The 23330-nt window shown below is 40.2% G+C and overlaps 1 protein-coding gene across 1 annotated transcript in view; it reads left to right on the top strand.

Moving 5' to 3' along the window:
• LOC136444125 (ephrin type-B receptor 3-like) overlaps positions 1-23330 on the top strand; it is a 125211-nt gene that overhangs the window by 85540 nt on the left and 16341 nt on the right. Inside the window, exons 5-6 of the mRNA XM_066441629.1 lie at positions 3105-3286; positions 3798-3945. Of these exons, the coding sequence (XP_066297726.1) occupies positions 3105-3286; positions 3798-3945 (330 nt within the window). The remainder of the gene's footprint in view (positions 1-3104; positions 3287-3797; positions 3946-23330) is intronic.

The following is a 23330-nucleotide window of genomic DNA, read 5'->3' as shown; positions in this document are numbered from 1 at the left end:
TATCTGTATTCCACCCCACTGACAATGAAACCTGATCATACTCTGATCCCCCGCCAGCCTGAGTTCTGATGGAGCGCAGGGATTGGTGCTTTACTGCGCGCAGTGATTACCCGGCCAGATTGGGGGACGTAAAACTTTTCATAAATCTGCCGACTCCACCTCCCTTTACAGTCCAAGTGGGCTGCTAGGACGGCGTAAATCTACTCACAGTTATATGGGTTAAACGTGGTAAACTGTTTAGCACTGCGAATCTGTGCAATCTATATAGTCTTGTTGTTCCAACACACTACAGTTTGCGCTTCACCCCTTGTGACCTATTCTACTAATACTCTACCTTACATGTGCCAGTTTGAGAGTTAAGTTGAAGATGGAGATTGTATTCAATTATTACTTAGGGTAGCTTGAGATTTGACCTACAATGTACAGTTGTACTTGATCCTGTACAGTTCTAAAACTTCCCCCTGCCCTCTAGTGAATTCATACCAAGCTGCAAGTCTTCTTTGCTTTCCCCAGATTTTTCACAGGTTCCATTTAATGATTTTTACCAACTGGATGTAGGGTTAAACAGACATTATTGGGGTCCTCGCCTAATTTCACCTGGACCAATGAGTAAAAAGGTTAAGTGACTGACTTTTCACCCACCCATTTGGGGTGAGTACCCCAAAAACGTCTCTTTAACCCCAAATCCAGTTGGTAGTGATAGTTGCATTTGCTTCGATGTTAGGAACGTGAAACACAGAATGAAGAACAACATGTTTTTCTTCAGAAGCAAATATAAATATACACAAGCCTTGGTTGTTCATCCATATGTATTTTGCAGTAGATTGAGGGTCGGCCCTGGCACATGCCATTAACCTGTTAGTTATATTACACATAATGAACCTGTTGGAATGCAGGCCCACAGCTGAGCTTCGCTGATGTATGTGTCGGTATAACAAGTTGTAAGACTGAAAATGCAACAGGAATCCTAATCAAGCTGATGTCTTATGATGCAAGGCATGTAAAGCAATGTTTCACATTAAATTGCTTTGTACTGTCAGGCTGTTGGTGTGCAATCACGTTTAAAGGAATTCGCTCGAGAAAGCTCTTTAGCTGTAAAGTCTTTCATCAGCGGAAATAGCGGATACTCAAAAATAGGTCCGGATATCACAGAGGCAATATACTCTCCAATCCACCAACAAGGTCGTTCTCTGAATGGTCCTCTGACAAGACTGTTTCTTTGATGCATCATTCTGCACAGTTTGATTGCTGTACATTATGGACCTATTTGCTGATTACAGAGTCATAGGCTGCTTTAGTTTGAACATTAAATCATGATGTACAATGTACATAAAATTCACTGTGTAAAGTTGGCTTCAGCCCAGCAACTTTCCTACGATGAAAGGCAGGACTTTAAGTAGAATCGATATCCAGAATAGATTTGGGCATTGCATACAATACATGCATAAGTCTTGCCTGAAGGTGTTGATAGCATTTTTACAAGGATGGTTTGAAGTACATATATGGTTGCTTATTTATTTGTCACTTTCTCTCTCATTTACTCACTCAGTCACTCACTCAATCTCTCACTCATTCTTACACTCACTCACTCACCAACTCCACTGAGCTCACTCAAACCCTTCAGCCCTTGAAAATTGGAAGCAGCAGATACAGCTGACCGGTTGCAGGCAGTCGAGCTCTGAATTTGTTCCTGCTCTTCTTTGGATTTGCATGGCTTCATTTCCTTGTACAGTAAATCTCTTAATTCCCTTTCAAGGACTTGTGCCTGAACTTTAACCCCCCAATCCCGAAGCCAATCAGAACTTTTTAATGGGGAGATGCAGGCGATAGGGATGGATGCGCATCCGGATCGCTCTGCATTTTGTCTTCGAATCTTTAATTTCCTCAGTTCAAAGAGAATCAGCCTCAGAGAATAAGGTGTGCAGAAGTTGCTTCCAGGGGTATTTTGGAAGAAATCTGTATTACTGTAAGCCAAGGTCTTCTTTTTAGGAGAAGCTGTAAAATGGGTAGATTTATTGTGAAGTACAGATCATGATGTAAACTTTCCACTGATAATACATATTTGTAGGTCAAACAACTATTAAGGACCCATTCCAGTGGACGGAGACTGTTGATTGACCAAAATTGGATTTGTGTGACCTATGACTTCATAAATTGCATATGATCCATGATGTTAAATTATGATTTGAAATACAACACAACAATGGGATTTTTTTTAGCTACTATTGAGCATTTTACTTGCCTCATGGTTGCAAAGGGAGAATTCTGATTCTGGTGGACATGCAAGAAACATCTTCAACTCATTTTACAATAGGCATTTTATAACATTTTTTGTTCATAATAGGGGCATGCTTGCTGTGGCAAGACCTCCTTGACACGGTCAAATGATTTGTGCCAACAGCGATTGAATAAGTGACATCTTCCGTCATACATTTCTTTATAGGCACTTAGGTTCATGACGATGCTTTATCCTCCACTCACTTTGCCAATTCTAGCTGGTCAAAGTGATGCACAATCTGGTTCAATCCAATTTTGTAGAACAGGGGCAGCAGGCCACCATGTTTGCTGTGACCTTTATTGAAAGACTAATAGTGACCTTGGAGTCGGAAATTGGATAATGTTGACCTCGAGTTGCTGCGAGACTGCTTAATGTAAGAGAGGTGTTGGCACTGATCCATAAAATCCCTTCTACATGTATATCTGCTCAGGATTGCTTACAGTATACATGTACATTATATAGCTACAAGGTTCCACAGAAGGGGGGGCTGCTATTGTTTCAGCATTTCTGAACTTGTATTTGAGTCTGTGAGTCTGCAATCTGTGAGTCCGAGAGCTATGCAGTTTTAAAAAAGGAAAGTCAGAGAGATGGTGATAAGAGGTCAAGAATGATTGAATGTATGGGGAATCAAGGTTTGAACCTTCGCCCAGAAGGTAATTGAAAGCAATGACTCCTGTCAATTTTACATTTCCTTTGATGACATTCATCATCAACTGGAATATTGCCATTTGTATGTGTTTAAAACAACACTTATCTCTTATCATGCCTCTACACTAAAGTAAGATAATAAAACATAAGATTTATTCCTACATTTTTCTCCCCTCAGCTCCACCCTCTAAACCAAGGAACATCATCTCCACCGTCAACATGACCACGGTGGAACTGCAGTGGGAAACCCCGGTGGACAATGGCGGCCGGCATGACCTTCACTACAAGATTGTCTGCTGGAGATGTCATGACATCACGTGTGTGGAGTGTCGGAGGGCTGTCCAGTATCGCCCAGCAAAGGTGACATAGATTCAGCTTTGATTGACACAGGTCTAAATTCTATTCTACTTGTAGCTGAGTCCATTCCATACAGCCTTCCAATGATACATGACTTTGATACATTTGATTTCAAGTTACTGTAGTACAAAATATGTCACAGACAGCTGGTGACTTTCATCCTCTCTGTCAAGTTGTGTCGGATTGAAAAGACAGTCAAACCTGGTCGGGCAACCATCTGACGCAGGCAACCACCTCAAGTCACAAGCCACATTAAAACAGTCCTGTCCGCTTTTACATAGTTAACCCCATCCTGCCCTGAGAATTTTTCCTCAATCCCTTGAGTTGTTGCTGAATCCAGGTTTGACTGTATGCAAACTTTGGATGTATGGTGGGTGTTGTTCATCACCCATTTTAAACTGATAGCCATCAGCATACTTTTCAGCACTAAGGACAAACACAGGGCACTGTGCTAGGGTGTTATTACTACAGACATAGGGACAACCTGATAAAGATATTAATTGTTTGTTTACAGGTGGGACTGAACAACACAATGGTGACAATCGAAGGCCTGATGGCGTACACCAAGTATCGCTTTGAGGTTCACGCGGAGAACGGGGTGTCCAGTACCAGCAGGGTGAAGGATCGCTTCGAGTCCATCACGCTCAAGACCAACGTCGCTCGTGAGTACAACAGACTACCCTTTTTTTTCTGAAAATAATTTCATTGGTTGAACATACACATGTACATGTAGGATATTGGAGCAAGACATTACTAGTTGTGTAAAAAAGAAAACTCCAATATCCTACACTTTTTCTGTCAAAATGCCAATATATCAGTCCTTGATAACACAAGATGTCAGTTTCATAGGCAAACAGTGGCAGCTGGTTGCTTTAAATTGAATTACTTAGTTTGCATACCTGCAAACATGAAGTCGCTAGTAACAGATAACGACATTTGCTCCACATCATTTTTAACCTTCTCCCTGCTGCTTAACCTCGAAGCCAATACGAATTTGCTTCAAAAAGGCTACTTCAGTGAATAGAAGGTTAAAGATTCTTTTAAATCAAAGTATTGATTCTGACAACCCTCTCTCAAGTTAAAGTAGGAGCTTCAAATCCCTGCTTAACCATTACAGTACAAAGTTACAGACAATCTGACATGTACATTGTATGCAACACTTTATTTGGTTTATTGAGATTTGATTGCAAATTGCTTACTACATCTGTCCGTTGGGTAATTTGCACTGTGAAAGTTTACAAGTTATGCAATTCAGATTTAGGTTCAAACCTTTTTTGTTAATTGTGTGAGACAATGCATTTAAGATGCATTAGCTTCTTCATCGCCAAACATGCCAGTCACACATTAGTAAAGATAATGAAGCATGCCATTAAAACAAATGGGGTCTTAGCAACTCTTTAACCATTACCGTTCCCCCATAAATCACTGTGTGAGTGATAACAGCCTGATTAAACAATTAGTGTCACAAAGGTCAGCTTATTTTTACTGGGGTGTCAGATGAGATACGCACAGCGGAAGTGGAGCTGATTAAAATGAATTTTCTTCATCACAGCGAGAAGATAAAAGTTCCAAGAGATCACTCAACAGTTTGACCTGGTTTGTCGTAAAAAATTAGGAAGATAGGTGCTTGATATGGAGGCTACCCTGTCCCAAGCTGGATGGGTGACACTGACTGAGCGGGACAGGTTTCATTGCCTTATCGATTGACCTACAAGACTGGTATCTGGACCGTATAAGAACCAAGAGGTCAGGGGGACAGCAATCAAGGAAATGTCCTGTCAACATAGCATTAACACCCAGGTCAATTTCTATCTAATTTGAAGGTGTCTTAAGCCATTATACAAGTCTGCTTTGTGTCTGCAGGAAAACTTTTCAACTGAATGTTGTTTCATACAAGCCAGCAAAATTGTTCTGATTTTTGTATTGTATATGTTCTAGGTAAACACTGTTCCTTTAAACACCAACTTTTGATAGTTTACCGCTTAATATACAGTAGAGATTTAGATCCATGTCTTCAATACATGCTTTTCAGCAGTCAATAGACATCAATGAACGTTGCCTGTAAGTGCCTCCAGTGCTCAATACATTTATTGGGACTTTCATCAACAGAGGAGTTTTCAGTATCGATCTACTCAGGTCTGAGGAAGCACGCTTGTTTCTGCTATTTGACCTTTCAACCTCAAGTAATTCACAGCCTTCTGGTCAATTTGCTTCTCTTGTTATTAAAATCAAATTTGAAGTTAATGTACTTGTGAGTGGTTGAAGAAAACTGTATTACATGTTGTGCATGTTTATGGGTATTATGTGAATTATCTCCTTCAAATCCCCATTCACTGTTAATTTGTGGGGACTTGATTCCACAATAGGCTGAGAAAGCAGGCATTCGCTGTGTTTTAACTTCGCAGTTGAAGCAATTGTGTAGTAAGTGTTAACTGCGTGATGACTGAGTCACCAACATAAAACCACCATGACGATGATTTCCATTATTCCAAAATCAGTGTCATTTTGAGGGTTTGAGGACCCCTGTGGCCAAGCTTCTGTTTTCTGCCCTGTCCGTAAAAGAAATGACTAACCTACATTTGTACATCATCAAATAAAAGTCATCAATCAATCAATCAATCAATCAATCAATCAGTTATGTCAATGGTTGACCAAAGTTGTTATTTTCTAGTGGGGACATCAAGGGCATCAGTCAGAGAGTGTTTTACCCTCTGTGCTGAGTTCACTTCAGTGCTGGAAGTTCTGGACCTCTGTAGTTGATGGAACTGTTGACAGCCTTTGGGACACTACCGGTATCTTCAATATGGCATCCATTAACAATAGCCCACAGCCTCAAAGGAAGATACAAAGAACTCTAGGTCACATACTGTAAATGCAGAAATGTTTGCGGTGGTTTTGTTTTTGCGGTTTTCGCGGTAAGCTCTTCGCCGTGAACTTAAAACCACCACAATTTTTTTCCCCTACCTCCTTTTCTACTATTGTCTCGAATGCACACTTAAAACAATCATGAGCGCTCCATTTTCTACCTACTGCGAAATTAAAACCACACAAACTTAAATGCATTTACAGTATAACGTGGGTTTGTAGTCTTCAACATGTCCGCCCTTTGTATTGACTTCACTATAGTCCTGAAACTTCCTCCAATAGCTGAAGCAACTACAGCCTCAGGGACTCCATCTTTAATATAACATCCATTAACACAAGCTCAGCTGTCAGCAAGACACTGACACTTGGAGTTCCATGGGGAAGGCTTAAAAGCAGACTAGTGAGTTCTCCGTGGTGCGATGGGACTCGTGTCAAACATTTATCTCGACTGCAGCTGCGCTGATGGTATTAATTTGTGTTAGGGAGTCTTTAAGTAACACGGAGAAAGAATTTGCAAAGGAAACTTTTATTAACTTTGGGATGTAAGGATCGATGTAAGCTGGATTTCAGTATTGAGGGTGGAAACAGTTTTGGTAATACAGTATTACATGAATGATTGCAAGGTTTTCAGCTGAGAATTTGTTCACATCATCCTGAGGATGACTGCTTTACAGTTTTATCAAAGGTCCTCCAAAGAGAGAATGTAAAAAAAGCCAAGTGTTATTTGATTTATTAAGGGAGCCCACAGTTGTAATACGTAGGTTTTCAGAGAAAAATTTGGTTACTTTCATCCTGATGACGACTGCTTTCCTTTTTATAAATGGACCTCCAAAAAGAAAATACAGACATGCAGGACCTTAATTCTTAGGAGATATAAAGTACAGTACTGTAGTAAGTTTTACGACAGGGAGGCATAACCTATTTCCAAGCACTCATGGACCATATAGAAATATATAGCTGCAATACATGCATATATAAGACTTGGTTTTCAATCTACTCTGGCAGTTTAGTTGCATGTACAAGCCAACGGCAATCGAGTGGGATATGCATGACTGAGAGCAAAGCTTTTATCAGACACAGTGGCGCGGTTGTGGTGGTTCTGCTCCAATAACTCAGCACAGCGGCTCAAGCAGTTTTACACGCCTTCGAAGGATCTCAAACTCCTTGGACTGTACTTTAAGGATGTGAAGGTGGATTGCGGAGTGTAATTCATGGCCTGATAGTGGCTCAAGTGCTCCAGAAGGGGTAGTGATATAACGTGTAAGGTGTTGGGTTTATGTGTCGGGTTATTGGGGTGTGCAATAGGGCAGAAAGGTTGGCAGGTACATGACGTACATGTTAAATGTGTATGTGTGTGTAGGGCTGAGTAGAGTAGTGTAATGTAGTTACTGTAGCTCCCATTCTCAAGAGTGAGAAAGTGTGCTAACCTGCAAGATTAAATGAGTGAAGGGAAGAATGCAGGAAAGAAGGATAAAGAAAACTTGAAAGCTAACACACAAATAAGGGAATGGAATATTCATTTACACAAGTTTCTGATGTTCAAAGTAAGGCATGCAGTCACATAAACAGTTAGTTAGACTTTAAAAAACCTTCTACTAAAGACTGTAATTTTTCCAAAATCTAGTTTAAGGTTCATCAGCAATGTCAGCAAGGCTTTGACCCAAACAAAATGGTTTGATGAACTTGAAGTATGTAGCTTCATGTATGTACCTCATGTCTATGAGCATAAGGAAGCCCAGCATACATTTAAGTAGTACATGAACCCTTTACCCCCAACTTAGAGAAGTCTTTGAGCCATAGAATTAGTATCCTCCTCCCTCGCCTACAATGTGCATGTTGATGCTATCAGTCCAGCTCTTAGTGCAGTATGAGGAGATCACACTCACTTGATGTTCTTGAACGTTAACAAACAAAAAAAGGTAAGATGAGGTAAAGCCAAACTGATTCAATTCCTTGGTTCTTGGACCTTTTTTTAAAAAGATTTAACAAGAGGGCAGCATGTCTACAGAGGGCTGGGAGAAATCTTCAACATGGCTATGTTTACTGGCACAGAAAATGTATTGTACAACTTTACAAGGTACAGACTCTGTTTCCATGTTTATTACCTTCCATGCAGTTTTGTTGGTAATGTTTAAAAAAAAATCTGAGATGGAACAAATTAGATTTGACTGTGTAGCATAGCAAAGAGAGGTACATAGTAACCTCTGCAGGGCGAAATATAAAAACATGAGCTACATTTGTACTTACTGTAATTCACATCATCTTCACAGTAGCAAAATTTCACACTATAAGGAAAGTGGACATTTTCACTGAACTTTAACTTCACTGTGGCAGCAAGTGATTTACAGAACAGATGTGTGAAGGAATCATAAATAATTAAGGCAGGTTTTTCATGGAGATGATAAGTTCATGGTACAGAAGTGAACGTGAAAACAGTAAACATCAAGTTACAGTCACTGTGAAAGAAACAAGAATTACAGTATTAACATGATACATGTATATGATAGAGGTTCCGAATCCAGTATAAGAGGCCCCTAGAATTAGAGCTGTTTACCCTAGTTTTTCGTGTCTAGAATAACTTCATGTTCTTGATGGTGATAGATATTCATGTCGTTTAATCTACAAGCCTTCACATGCTGATATTGACAGTGATTGAATTATTAATCAAACAGGCTACACATAAAAAGAGCCATAAAAAGTTAGAAAGTTTGATAGCCGTTATCAAATCCACTGAAGAGTCATTAGGTTTATCGCCTCATGAAATTACCCTGCTGACCTGGCCTTGACTGGAATATGATACGGTTCCGAACGTGCGGAGCCAAGTCTATCAATCGTCCCAGTTTTCGTAAAACGTGTTACCGCCATATCGTAATCTTGTTGGGGGAATGAATATGATGGATACGGGAGGATCAACAGCGAAGTCAAAAGTGCTTCCGCCGCCGCTGTCCTGTACATCTTCTTTATCCAATTTGCAGGCCTTTTGTGCGACTCGCAAAGTCGTTTTGCCCGAAACGCGTCAAAACGTTGCCCAGTAATTACGTTCTTCACACTTTGTGGATAAGCCTGCAGGTCCCTAATGACAGGGTGGTTCGGACTTCATTCAATTTCAGCCAGCGGAAAAGATAAACATCCTTCAGAAAGGCTGTTGAGTGGATCTAGGCTTTACCCAGTTAGATTACAAAGGCTCTCACCCTCTCCAAAACAGAAAGGGAAAAGCTGTGTAAGTGCATTACTGGGGATCAGAAAGCTCGCAGGGCTCCTGTTGTATACAAAACTGGATGAGCCGAGATCATGTCAGTTGCCCAGCAACTGGGTTGAAGGTCAAATGAACTGCCAATCAAAGTGGCATCTTCGAATACACAAGTATAATTGGCTCACTGCAAGTGTTTCAGGGTCCATCTGGGCCTCCAGAGCAGGTTTACACTGTAAGATGTGGAAGGATTTCTTCTCATTATACTGTAACTTACAGTGGAAGTCTTGAAATGTTTGCGGTTGTTGTATTCTTGCGTTTTTCGCGGTAGCCTCTCCAATGTAAAATCATGACACTGCAAATGTGTGGTTCTGTTCTATTACTACACTATAAAATTGTTTAAACCGCGAACTTAAAACACCGCAAAAACGTCTTTTCCCCTACTGCTGAAAAATTAGGTCCTCGGGAAAATAAATGAATTTACAGTAGTAAAGTGCAAGTCATGTACTATTTATGCCAAGGATTGAGTTAATCCAGATGGCCTTGAAGAAAATGGACAGCTGACAAGACTGTGGGCTCAGCCCCAAACCTCTGTCCAGACTTTGAAACTTACTGGATATTTCAGCAGGAGTCTGTCTCAACTTTTTCATTTTCTTTAATCATATTTCTGGCACACATCTCTACTGTGTGATGAAGCAGATTAGGCAAACCTGACAACGCTTACTAATAGGGGTATTGACAATCCTTCACAAACCCCATCTTCTCTAGGCTGGTAAATTACTATCCAAACTTATTATAGCTGCATAGTCACTTTCATCCTCTCTTCAGATAGCAACAGAGGGCGAAAGAGACTCAGATGCTATTGTAACAATGTAGGAGGCTAAATGTTGTCATCTTCTAAGTATAGATTCTGAGGTAGAAGTGAAACTGCTTGAAATGAAGCTGCTAACGAATTGCCTTACAAAATTCAGGAAGTGCATACCACCCTATCATAAGCTACAATTGGATTCCAACTCTCCACGTTTTTAATTAGACCAGGATTCCAGGCCCGTATCTAATTCACTTCCTCCTTGCTCCATTTCTTCACTTCTGCCCCTATCTCTAAACTTGACATTGAGAAAGTGCAAAGGTAATCCCTTGTATGGAGGCGGACGGGAGCGAAAGGAAGAACACAGCTGCTGACTTTGAACTTGAAATTCAATCCTGTGATATGGAAATTCCTGCTGCTGGCTGGAGATGTAGAGGGGGTGACTTATGAGGTCTGTAATCAATACGACAGTGTGTCAAAACGTGGGTGCCATTCTCATGAACCACTCGGAGCTGGAGTTATAGGCCACACCAAGATGACATGTTTTTACATCCATGTAAAGGCAGTTATGCTTTCATGATTCCTGAGTTTATTTGTTGGTTGTTTATTGTAAAAAGAATTAAAGTCGTTGATTCTGGGGTATAGTATTATAGATGACATTGTATGTTTGTCACTCAGTATGCATAAATGGGATATTTTTATATGGGGAAAAATGATAAACTGAAAGAGAGACCTGCACAGGGGCCGAGACAACATTTTACACTAAATTCAGGAAGCCACCAGCTACATTGTACATAATGTGCTGAATTCAAGTAGGGAGGCTCCTCTTTACTCTAGATTGAGGCGCTTAAATTACCAAAAATGTACCGATTGCCCTCAATGTTGAGAGGTCCGGCTACAAATTGCTTGAAATTAAAGTGACCGATTAAATTAGAGAAATAGTCATAAAGGCCCCCATTCAAGGATTTTTATCTCCATGAAAAATGGAGATATTGTTTTGGGTGTGTCTGTTTGTTTGTCTGTTTGTCTGTCTGTTTGTGTGTTCCGGACTACTGTAGTCAGCATAACTCAAGAGCCTCTTGATGGATTACGATGATATTTGGTATGTGGACAGGTGTTGTGAAGCCGAAATTCAAGGTCGATTTTGGGCCCCCTGGTATGTGACCTTGTTAATTTTGATAACATTACCTATATGAAGAACAGAGAGATATTGTGTATATATATATGTATGTATGTATGTATGAATATATACTCATTGATCTTAACAGTCATACACATTCAATATCGATTCAATTTGGTACTATAGATTGTAGAATCCTTGGGAGATGTGCAGTAATGGTTTATGTCAGGGTCAGTCTGATTGGTGGATCTCCAAGATTACCCCGGTCGGCATGGTTATCCATCTCTCCCATCATGCACCATAAAGAAGACCATCTATTTCTCGGGTCATTGGGACTGCTTATCAGATGATTGGCCAATGATGGCTCCATTACCAACCAATCAGGGCAACAAACAGATGACCAAATATGGGTACTAAAATCATACCTAGAGGCTCAAGTACCATAAGGCAGGTTATGTCCCGGTCATATTTCTGATCCATACCAAATTTATGTTGTCTTTTTATTCCCCATATAGGCATAAGTATAATATATGTGATAGATAAGGATGGATGTGTGCGAAAGGTCAACACTCTGGTGAGATTTAAAGAGAGATAGCCGTGATGTCTTGTGTGTAGGCCACCCCAGTTTATTCGTTGGTTCTTGGGAATGTTAAATGTAAAGTAAAAATGAGTCAAGAAACCTACATGTTCTTAGTGTATTCAACTGAAATTTTTAACTGTGATATTCTTAAGATTTTCATATGCTATTTTCATATGCTATGCTTTACCTTTTTTATGCTAATCAAAGTGCACAAAGTAAAGACTAGTGCTTACCAACAAGCTTGCGGTCAGTCTTCTGATCCTTCTCAAGTTGAAATGATCCCAGTTACCATGTTGTTACAGGGGACTTTTCAACTCTTAATTTAGATATTACTTGTTTATTTGGAATGGATGCAAACATTTTTGGTAGATTGAAATACATGAATATGATTATTGCAGAAAATATTATTTATGTCACTAGTACATATATGTAGGAGAAGTACCGGTATATGAAATGTGTACTAACAAAGTAAAAGGAGGCAAATATACCCTTGGTGAGAACATGTTAAGCATTTCCTGCACTGATACTTTGGCAAATCCATTAACCCATGTGTAAAGTAAACTCACCTGTTGAACAGACAAGTGAGTCTGTTTATCCCCAGGTTAATTGCCTTACCTGTGCAGGCGTGCACAGGAATTGCTTATGTCATGGCAGGTAGGTTACATGTATCTACAATTCCCCTAAGTGACAATTCCCTGAACTAGCAAATTTGAAATAGATTGCCATGAATGATAGTTGTTGGCACAAATGTTTTACCCTATAAGTTGTAGTGGATCTTTAACCCTTGAAATGCTATGCCCAGCAGAATAGCATATTCAAATATTCTTAGCTCTTTGAGGGTTAACACTAACTTATCACATGATGAATTTACAACCTATTTTCTTCTCCCATATTGGTATAGACAGTCTGCAAAATATTTTGTTCCTTTGGCTTGAGCATGCAGAGGATGGAAAGGGGTCAAATTGCTTACTGCCATCAATTTTGTTGCTGTCTACCGTCTACTGTATACTCGTCTCCTACTTTAGATAATTGGTTGGATTAGTGGTTCAGTGTGGGTGACCCAGTGAACTAGCAGCCGTGTTGACCTAGAATTCCATCACATTCATGTACAGTGTACTATTATTGTAGACAGAAAATGCTCTAATTCAACAAAACATACGTGTCAGCGGATTCCTCCTAATGAGTTTTATTTCTTTAGTTGCCACATATAGAAAATAAAGATATACGTTATATTATATATCATATAATATTGTATATATTTATCATATATCATAACATAGACTTTGAAAACTAGTCTGAACTTTAAACACGTTATATACAACTGTTACAACAAAAATCAAGCAAAAGTACTGGATATATTCTCTAAAGACTATAGTTATTTGCACATCTATATCATGAAGATGCTTCCAAGTCTAGGCCTCTACTCAAGTACAGTGATTATTTGCTACATTGTTTTTTCCTACAAACCCTCATATCATTGAAAATGTGGGACTAGCCACTGCCTCGAAAGAAGACGTCAGACCCCCCCCCCCCCCCAGTAATGTACATCTGATACAGTAGTTCTATAGTCTAGACATTGTCATATATTTTCAACAGACATATTCAAACCACATTTCTATTAAAATCCCAAAACCTCATATCTTTGAAAATGTAGGACTATTCATTAGCCACTGCCTTCAAAGAAGATTAGTCAGACCCCTCCCCAGTAAAGTACATAGAAACATCTGATACAGTAGTTCTATAGTCTTGATGTTGTTCTACATTAATTTTTCATGTGTTAGTGCATCTGTTTGTTGTGTTGCAATTAGCCCTTGGGCATGAGTTTTTAAAAAGATTGTTGCAGATGTTGCTGCATAGATTGAAGTTTCTCCTAACACATTCAAATTCAGAAGTCATTCCTTTTCAGCAGATAATACAGCTATATGCTACATTTGACATGTTACTTTACAGTGTGCATTCTCAATAGAATAAGTTGCAAATATGAGTACTTTACATGGATTACTGAAAATACATTGAATTTGCCTGGGTCTCTGCAATGTCAAACTTCCTAACCATCCAAATTTTCTATCAAGTTCTTTTGATTAGCATGAATTTCTGCTTGTTTTTCTTAGTCCAAATCACAAATACTACTATGCTGCATCCAAAAGTCTATTATATTGTAGTTTCAAGATACTATTTTTCCTTGAATTTTCTAAGACCATGACATCAGACCTTCAAGTGATTGAATGATGACTAATTCTTGTATTTTTAGACAATTATTTTCAACTAGTTGGCCAAGTTCGCAAATATGGCTTTTTTCAGTGATTCAGGCCTCACAGGGTCTTCAGCTGCCAATCGGGAAGTGCAGTGTCTATCAGGTCTTCTCCAGACAGCGCTGAACTTTTGCTTGTTTTACACTCAGGCTGTCCATGAGCTGAATTGTACAGGACATGAGATGTGCTGTCCTTACTCTCAGGCTGTCCATGAGCTGGGTTGCACAGGACATGAGATGTGCTGTCCTTACTCTCAGGCTTTACATGAATGGTGTCATTGTCTCCAGGACCTGATGTCTGGCTTTGGTCAGGGTTGGCTTGTCTGTCTGTTGCTTGCACTTCAGCGGAGTTGGAGTATGCCATTGCGTACAGCTCGATTTTCTGGCTTCCTTCTATTTCAGAAGATGTTACAGTAGTTTCTTCATCTGTTTCAGTTGGTTGGTCATGATTGGCCAAACTTGCGCCACTCCAGCCTTTGTAGATAAAGATGGCGCCTACTGATGCCAACACAAGGAGGAGGGGCACAACAACAGCACTGATCATGGCCAATACATAGGTGCTGTTGTCATTCTTGTGGGCAATTTTGTCTCCCTCAACAAGAATGATGACGTGGTCCATCACTGTTGTGTGCTGTGAGAGTGGCATGTCATTTGTGGATGACAACTCTGTGTAGTCCTCAGTTGGATTGTTGTGGTTGGACAGATAGGTGGAGTTCATTTCAGGAAATGTGGCGTTCTTCTTTACAGCAGCTGCTGTGATAGACATTTCATCATGTCCCATGAACTCAATTACCTCTTGTGGCCTGTCTGGATTGGTGTGGCAGATGTCCTTTCTAATGCAGGACAGAGCATTTCCTTTGACTTCAGCAGGTGATGCACAACTCAGAAGGAAGTAATCAGAGATGAGCTTCAGGTGCGGTAGGTTACAGATGAACCACACTAGGTTCTTGTCACATTTCAGCTTGTTTCCTGCCAACTGTAGACGAAAATACGGGTTTTCTGCAAGTTTCATGACATTGGTTTTGATTAGAGTAATGAGATTCATTTGTAGGTCTGCAAACAATAATGCTGTAGGCAGCAGAAGTGCATCAACTGGCACAGAAGTCAGTTGGTTGGTGAACAAGCGCAGTATTTTCAGGCGAGGCAGGCCACGGAAGGAGTGCTTTGATATGACTGAGATCACATTCTTCTGGAGGAACAAGTGTGTTAGGCTTTTGAGCCCGAGGAAAACATCAGAATCTGAAGATAAAAGGAGAAAGGATTTATCAATGAAAACCAGCACAAAACGGTAACAAACAGGAAAAAATGCATATAAACATCATTGCATTTTGACAATGTCATTCGTGTAGATTATTTAGATATTCTTTTTGTTTTGTTCTTGATGAATTGATTACCTGGAATTGAATCTATCACATCCCTAAGGGCTGTCTTAGCTGCTTGATGGCGGTTGGTTTTGTCACAGCCCGCTAATGAAAATTCTACATAAAAATTGTGCATCAGCCTACAAAGAATGTGACCGCGCCATTACCTAGACTGGAGATTCGGTTGTCACTCAGATGGAGCATTGTCAGTGCCGATAGACCTTGGAAAGCCCCAGGCTGGATCGTGGAAACGTTTGACTTTTGGATCAACAGATGGTGAAGCCTGGAGATGTTTGGGAAAGACCTCGGCAGGGGCATGGAGGAACGGAGATGGCTGATGTAGATTATTCAAGTTTCTTTGAAGAAGCCAGTTGGTAGGGCATCCAGACATGCTTCGAAGCTGTATGTACATCCTGCATGTCCAACCCAGCTGCAGGGGGAACCCTTCCTTGCAAGTGGATGGGGACAGGTACAGCGAACACTTGTCTGAAGTTTGGAGAAACGACGTACATTGTGTATTGGTCTGTTGGGACTGCAGCTTTCTGGGCACCTTGCAACTGCTACTGGCACAAGAAGTAGATGACTGGAGGCGAGCAGTAACAAAACCTGTGTCTTGCTTTGTGCCATCGTGAGAAGTGATGTGTGTCTCACTGCATTTCTTAATGCATTTTAACATCTGTCTGTAGAATAGACATAACTATGTATAAGTATGATGCAATTGGTAATCACGTTGCTGAAAATTGGTGTTTGTCATTTTCAAGTTGATAACCAATACAGTTGTATGTGCGTCAGTAAATTTCCTCATGCGTCATTGATTGAATGTACACCCACGTGTTTGCCTCATTTATATTTATTTCATTTATCAAATATGATGCAACTGTCAAAGTTAAAAAAATTATGGCATGGCTACATTTTGAAAATTTCTTATGATCAGTTCCTTAAAAATGTGTGACAAGTTAACTTTCGAACATGGCAGTGTAACCAAAACTGACCATCCTTATACACATTCCATTCAAGGAAAATACTGTAAATGCAGACATGTTAGCGGTGGTTTTTTGTTCGCAGTTTTCACTGCGAAGAGCCGCTCCATTGTGTGACTGTAGCGCTACTTTTGTTTCCAACGCAAACTCAAAACCACAGAGAACACTCCATTTTCTCCCTACTGCAAAAGTCCCCGCAAAAATTTCTGCATTTACAGTATATGCCATTGTGTGTAGGTACAACTGTCTTTTTATCTTTGCTACTTTTGATTGACACAAAAAGATCATAATTATGTAAATGTATTTGCCAACATCCAGGCCTCCCTAGTATTAACTGAATAGACATTCAATCAGATCTGTAAGATAGATGACTCATAAGTCATGGTGCCTAACACCAAACGAATTTGATTTCGCCCGGCAAAGTGCAAACGTGTAATTTGATATGCAGGTGATATGAGTAGTGTAGTACAGCCCCTAGCAAGCTGACACGTTGTCTTCTGCCAGTTGTAAACTGTATCATCAGAATCAAATTTCGAAGGGGACGGGACATCAGCAGTGAGGTCCCCGCTATCGGTGGAGGCACTAATTGACAAAGTGGAGAGGACAGAGACATATGAGGGCCTTGTTAGACGTCACAAGCGGTCCTTACTCCAGCCTGCCGCCATTGTCTGCGCTGTTTTTTATGCGGCTGGCGTAGAAATCCATGGAATCACCCGTTAATAGGGTTTTGTGTCCTTTGTTGGCAATTTCTCTTTACATTTCTATGCCAAATCTCTGCTAAAAATACCAAATTCATGGACATTCACAATATTACATCTTTCAGTTCTTAGTCTAAGTGGCGCAGTTGTGAAAAGATGACCACAATGTAGGCAACCATTTGTTAAGGTTCTAGTTACTCATGTTGCCATGGCAATGGATGCTAGCATGTGGTGACGTCATGCAAATGAGCGGTCCTCACTTCACGGCAGATCAGCGGCTTTGTGTCGGAAGCCTTTGAATTCTGTTGCCTTGGAAATCGCTGTAACTCACTCTCAAATGGGCAACCAAGGGGGTTCCAGAAAAAATGGCTTGACTCGATTTCTTATTTCTGTTTTGCCTAACTTCAGACAGCATGGCTGAGGACTTATATATTTACAGCTTATTTGGGAACATTGCATAGAATTCTGTTAATACTGTAATTTAGAAATTCAAGACTGGTGAGACTTGCAATCGTACACTGTCACATGACAGTTTTGTCCTAGATAATTACAATCCATTTGTAGTTGGTCTGAATATGGATATATACCTTCCAGATGGTCTTGGAAAATATGATTGGCTTTATTTTGTAGATAAAGTCCTGTTTAGTTCACCCTTCAAAAATTGTTGACATTCAAAAGTAGGAGCAAAAGGAAATCTTTGGGTATGCCCTTAAATCTAAGCACAAGGTCTGCAGGATTAGTAGCAGTGTTCCCATTACCCATGAAAAATGTCTATTATTTCCTTTTTCAGTGTACACATGTAGCACATATGAAAATAGCATACAGCATGCAGTTTTTTAAAAATTGTCAGTGTCAGACAAGTGTAACTTCCAAAGTTCCAAAGTATTCATATTTCTGGGTTCTGGATAGAGGATGGCTTTGACAAGGAACCAGTAATTTTCCTTAGTTACTGGACTCAAAGGGTAGAGGTTTGTCTAGAATCTCGTTTCAAGACATTAGGAACTTGCAGACCAAATTGGAGACTCCACCGAGAAGTCTGCACTCGCTGTTCTTTTGATGCCGTTTCTTGATAAAGACATCAAAGTTCTGCCAGTGGAGACCCCCTCTGTGGTCGGTGCTAAACCACAGACCGGTCGCCGTAATCTTCTCTCATGTCTAATGGCTGGAAAATGGAAAATTACGGCTCTCTTTGAGGGCTGCCGCTGGCATTGTTGGAACGCAGGTCACCATATGGGTGCAGGGGTGCATGTATGCTTGGCAGGGGGGCTTCCGTCCCCAGACCTGAACGTGGGATTGGGACTTCATTAGCTAATGAACTCCTCTAATGTGGTGCCCCGTGGCCTCAATGGTCAAGTGCCCAGCTGCCTGTGATGCACGGGGTGCTGACTGCTTTGTTATGTTGACCTGCGTGTAGACTAGCTCAGTGGTTCCACTCCTACAATAGTTTTAGATCATGATTTATTGAAAAAAATCTTTGTCTGTTTATATGAATAGACACTTAGACTGTCAAACTTTTCATGTGAATCTTGTGCCAAGTTTTCCATCAAGACAATATACATGTGGAAGGTGTATTCTTCACGAGTCAAGTGAATTGTAGTAAGTCGAGGGGAGTAATGATTGTCAATCTCTAAGGTCGACATAATTTTTTCTGTGGAAATGTTATGATTTATGAAAAGATCAGCTTTTCAAGTACGGTCAAAACATCACAAGAAAACCTCTCTGATAAAGTCAGGTCTACATGTACATGCATGTATGTGGACAGGTGCATGGTCACTGTAAGCCAGAGAGTAAAGATATCAAGCAAAGAAAAAGATGTGATGCTACTCTCTGAATGAGATACAAATCTTTCATCTTATCAGTTAGCGGATTTAAATTTTGTAAAAAGACAAGCAGAGAACATAAAGACGAAAGGAAAGAAGTAGAGCAGAAGGTGGTAGATCTCCATGGGGGAGGGGGGCGTGTAACGAGGTGAGAGGTCACTGGTTAGTAATGAACTGGAGAGTTGATCTGTGTTTCAACACGAGTGCACAGCTTTGTGTGGTAGTACAGTGGAGCAGATGGTAGCTTGAGTGCAGATGTACACAATGTAGACAGATATTCAACCAGTGTTTCTGAACATTCCAGATTTGAAGCATAATTAGATCTGAGTGTCCCTTTCTTCTCTGAAAAATGCTCAACTGTCCTGACAGCATGGTAAAGCTATAGAAGAGCAGGGTCATTCTTCAGTGATATCGTGATGTCAAATACCAAAAAGAACAGATACAGTACTGTAAATTGATTTTTTCACAGGAGTTAATTTTGAGTTTTTGCAGTATTTTAAGTTGCTGTTCAAACAATTCTGTAGTGCAGTTACAATAGTAATATAATGGGAAGTTAATCAATAATCAACCAGTGTCATCAAAAAAGTTCCTATTACTTCTGGTCTGGACCTTGCTAACTTTTGGTGGAAGAAGTCTACATGTACAGCATAATTTCCGACAGCTGTTTCGATTTTCACAGTTTGTATCATCTGGTATATACAGCACACTTTAGGCAAATGTGTCCCTCTAGAGCCCTATCCTAATGTAGTACAGCGTTAATGCAGAGGGAACAGACAACATTTTGCGTAATGTTGCCGACATAATCAAGTTCTCGGGCTCCAGGGGAACATTAACCATCTGTGCTTTTAAGTACAGACGACTTTACTGTAAGGTGGCAGAATTTTATTGAACTTCGTAGTTCTAACGCATCTGCAGTGTTTTAGTAATTGTTCATTAGAGGGGCTGTAAGGTTCTAATGGTACTTGGGCTATACCAATTGAATTTGTTGGTTCTTGGAAATAAAGAAATACTGAATTGGAAGATCAACATGAAAACAGATTTTGAGGGGAAAAGTGTGTATACCGTAGTCATGATCAGAGTCTAGTTTTTCTTCCAGTCCCTGGTTTTCATGTTGTCTCTTGCTAAACTCTTAGTTTGAAATGACCAAGAACTGAGGAAATGAAATTGGTATGGCTTAATGCTACTTATAATTACTAGTAATGATACAGGCTGTAGGAATTCTGTACCCTTCATCGAAGCTCAGTTTAATTCTTTGAAAATAATTATAGGATAACCACCAAGAATCTCTTTTTCTTGAAAGAATGTTACTACTAGATACTATCCAAGCAGTTTCATTTTCATTTTTGAAAAGCTGCACCCATCTTGTCATTCCTCGTTCACCAATAAAAAAATACTCAAAATCATTCCTCGTCCCACAACTTAAGCTATTTCATACATCTATCTTCTCTGCCTCGTATTAAGATGTCTCTATTAACGACCCGATTGCTGTAGACAGGCGGCCGTGGCCACCGGTTTGTTCTCTCCTCTGATGCGAGCGCGTCTGCGTGAGACCGCCCCTCCCGCCGTGCCATTGTTCACCAGCAGTCAGCCGGCAGACTAGCGGAGGGGGGCCGTCCTTCAGGCCACAAAAGAGCGACAAAACGGCTGCTGCCTGGTTCACGATAATTTGTTGGGACATAAATTTGCCGTGGAATTGGTAGGAAACTTCCAAATGGGAATTGCCCCGGTTAAGAATGGAGTCCTAGGGTTTTATGGATAAATCCTTCAGGTTTTGAAAGAATGAATAGTGAAAGAATTATCAACAGCCAAGAGTTTCTTGTAGATTTGTTCCTAAAAATGTGCTAAATGGTTTTTCAAAATGTTTGAAGTGAGAACGATCCACGATGCTCGGTTTGGCACAATTTTGTCTTTTCTCAAGAAGGACGAGACATCTTTCGTAAATACCTCAGTTTGGCTCCGCTTCAATTCAGCCCAGCACTTCAAAACCCAGGAGCAATTTCAGCCTGCCATCTTTGCAGCTCCTCCTGGTGACTTTGGTGAAAAGGTCAGGTCATCAGGACAAGCCGGATTGACCTTGGTTTATTGTATCCGCTCTTTCTGAGAGGGTGGAACATTCAGATTAAAGGTTTAGCAATCAGGTCTTTGTCAGACGGATTATTGGAGACAATGAATCTTAAGGCTTAAAGGGAGAAGCAGTGCACAGTGCTCTTAAATTGGTTCTGGTTTTATTGTCTTGGCACATACATGTGTCTGTTATATACGCAGAAAAACTAAGGTAGCAAAGAAGTCTTTTCAAGATGGATTTTTTTAGACATAAATCTGTAGCTTTACAGGCACATTAACGCTTTTACTTCCACAAAGAAGCAAAGAGATTATGTTCTTTAAAGTCTTTGTTGGTTTGTATGTTTGTCTATAGGACAGTTCAAAAGTGGTGAATCTATATCTTTTTTGTAGGTAGTTCTTCATACAGTAGTGGGGAAAAGATTGATATGCATGTAGGAATTTTGCCTTGTCTATTTCAAACCCTCATATATTTACAGCACCCTGGAGGGTAAATAAAATACCTCAAGTTGGCAATGGTATTGAACTCCCATAAAAAAGACCAAGAAGCCAGACACGTTTTCAGCCTGGCAATGGTGTTCACTGCACGTCCCTAAAGGCTTTGTGCACTTCATTTTCCTTGAAGAACACCCTGGAGACCCTTCCCATTACAGAAATGAGGATGAACAACCTTCCATTAGAACCAAGTGGTGCGCGGATGTCCTCGGCTATCCGTCTTCGTGAGCCCGACGTTACATCATCTCCACGGTAACGTCAAGTCAGACTGTTTCTAAAAGGGGTCAGAAAAGTGAGGTACAAATGTGGCGTAGTCACTGACTGAGGAGGTGATGATGTTTTCAGTGTCGGTTTGTTTGATTGTTTGATGGTTGATTGCGTGTCAACTAGGTTATTCTAAAGGTAAGATAATGGTAATAATATGATAAGATGATAACTATTGGCCGTCATAAAAGCTTGATGCTTCGTCTTCACCATAATGCTTAGGGTTCAAAAGAAATTTAAGGTTTCTTTATTCAAAGCTCAACAGTTTTTAGGGAAGTCCATTTATTGAGCATGACCTTCTGTTCAGTACCTGTCTGTAAGAACATGACCTCTGTCTGACCTCTGGAGGAACCAATATGGTGGCTCTCCAACATAATTAACATTTGATCTATGAATCAGAGGTGTACACACAAATACACACACTTGTAATTGTATGTGGATAAATGAAATGAATTTACATAAAGCAAATATGAAACAGTTGAAAAAGAAACTGTTTGTAAGTTATGAGTGATGTTTGATTCTTAAGTCCAAGATTCCCGATTGGTCAAGTCAAATCATCAAAAGTATGGTGCTTAAGATTTAAATCAAGATAAAAATTTTATTCACACAAACACATCATTTCATAAAGGATGTTGTCTTCTTTGTCTGTCAAATTTGAAGTGCATGGTGCTTTAGACAAAGTGTATATAAATGTTTTTTCGTGAGCTCCTACTCGCTCCTACTCTTCTCAATAACTCTGTTGGGTTCTTTTTCTTGTAGCTCTAGCAATACACTTGGCCGCTGTAATGATGAATGTAATCCCTCAAACCAAGTCCAAGCATGGCTCCGATAAAGTTACATCCCACATTTGTCAGACATGCTAAACTTGACTTTTTAGATGATGGAACTACATGTTTGAGAGTTACTTGTACACTTAAAAAAGAACATACAGCCCCATGGTGTGCACCATGCCTCCCCTCAGGGAGTCTTCTCTCCCCCATCGTGATCCAGCAGACCGAATGGCCCTGCTCTTGTCCTTCCCCTCCATCCATCACTCCTACAGACAGACTAATGACAGGGTCTGTAGGAATGTGTGCTCTGTACCGGAGCCACTTAGCTGCCAGCACTTGCCTGGTCTGACAGTTCACTCCAGATGAATGCTGTGTACAAAGTCAACAAAAAACAGTCAAATCCAAGCATCTGGTTGGAGAATTTAGGCTTTACAGATGTCCTAATGATAGATGTGTCTGTCCTGGTACCAGTTAGTTGATGTAGTTTCCTAAGACTGACATTTTAGTCATACGGAATATGTAAAAGATGAGCCAGAAAATACAAAAACTCTAAAAATTTTGGCTTGACATCTTTGCTGATTATAAAAGATGTACAAAATCAGAAAAAAAAGGAAATCTTTTTGCTTTCTCTCTCTCTCTCTCTCTCTCTCTCTCTCTCTTGAACTAAGTTGAAGTGTAATGCCTTTTCAATAGCTGACAGATCTACGAACTTGGCCCAACATGTACAGATAGTGAACTAGGAGAGGCCGTCACTGGATCCAGAACTGGAGGGACAAGATATGAT

This window comes from Branchiostoma lanceolatum, chromosome 10 (assembly GCF_035083965.1).
Source record: "Branchiostoma lanceolatum isolate klBraLanc5 chromosome 10, klBraLanc5.hap2, whole genome shotgun sequence".
NCBI lineage: Eukaryota > Metazoa > Chordata > Leptocardii > Amphioxiformes > Branchiostomatidae > Branchiostoma > Branchiostoma lanceolatum.
Note: the sequence above shows the minus strand (reverse complement) of the source record. Positions and strands in the feature narration are given on the sequence as shown.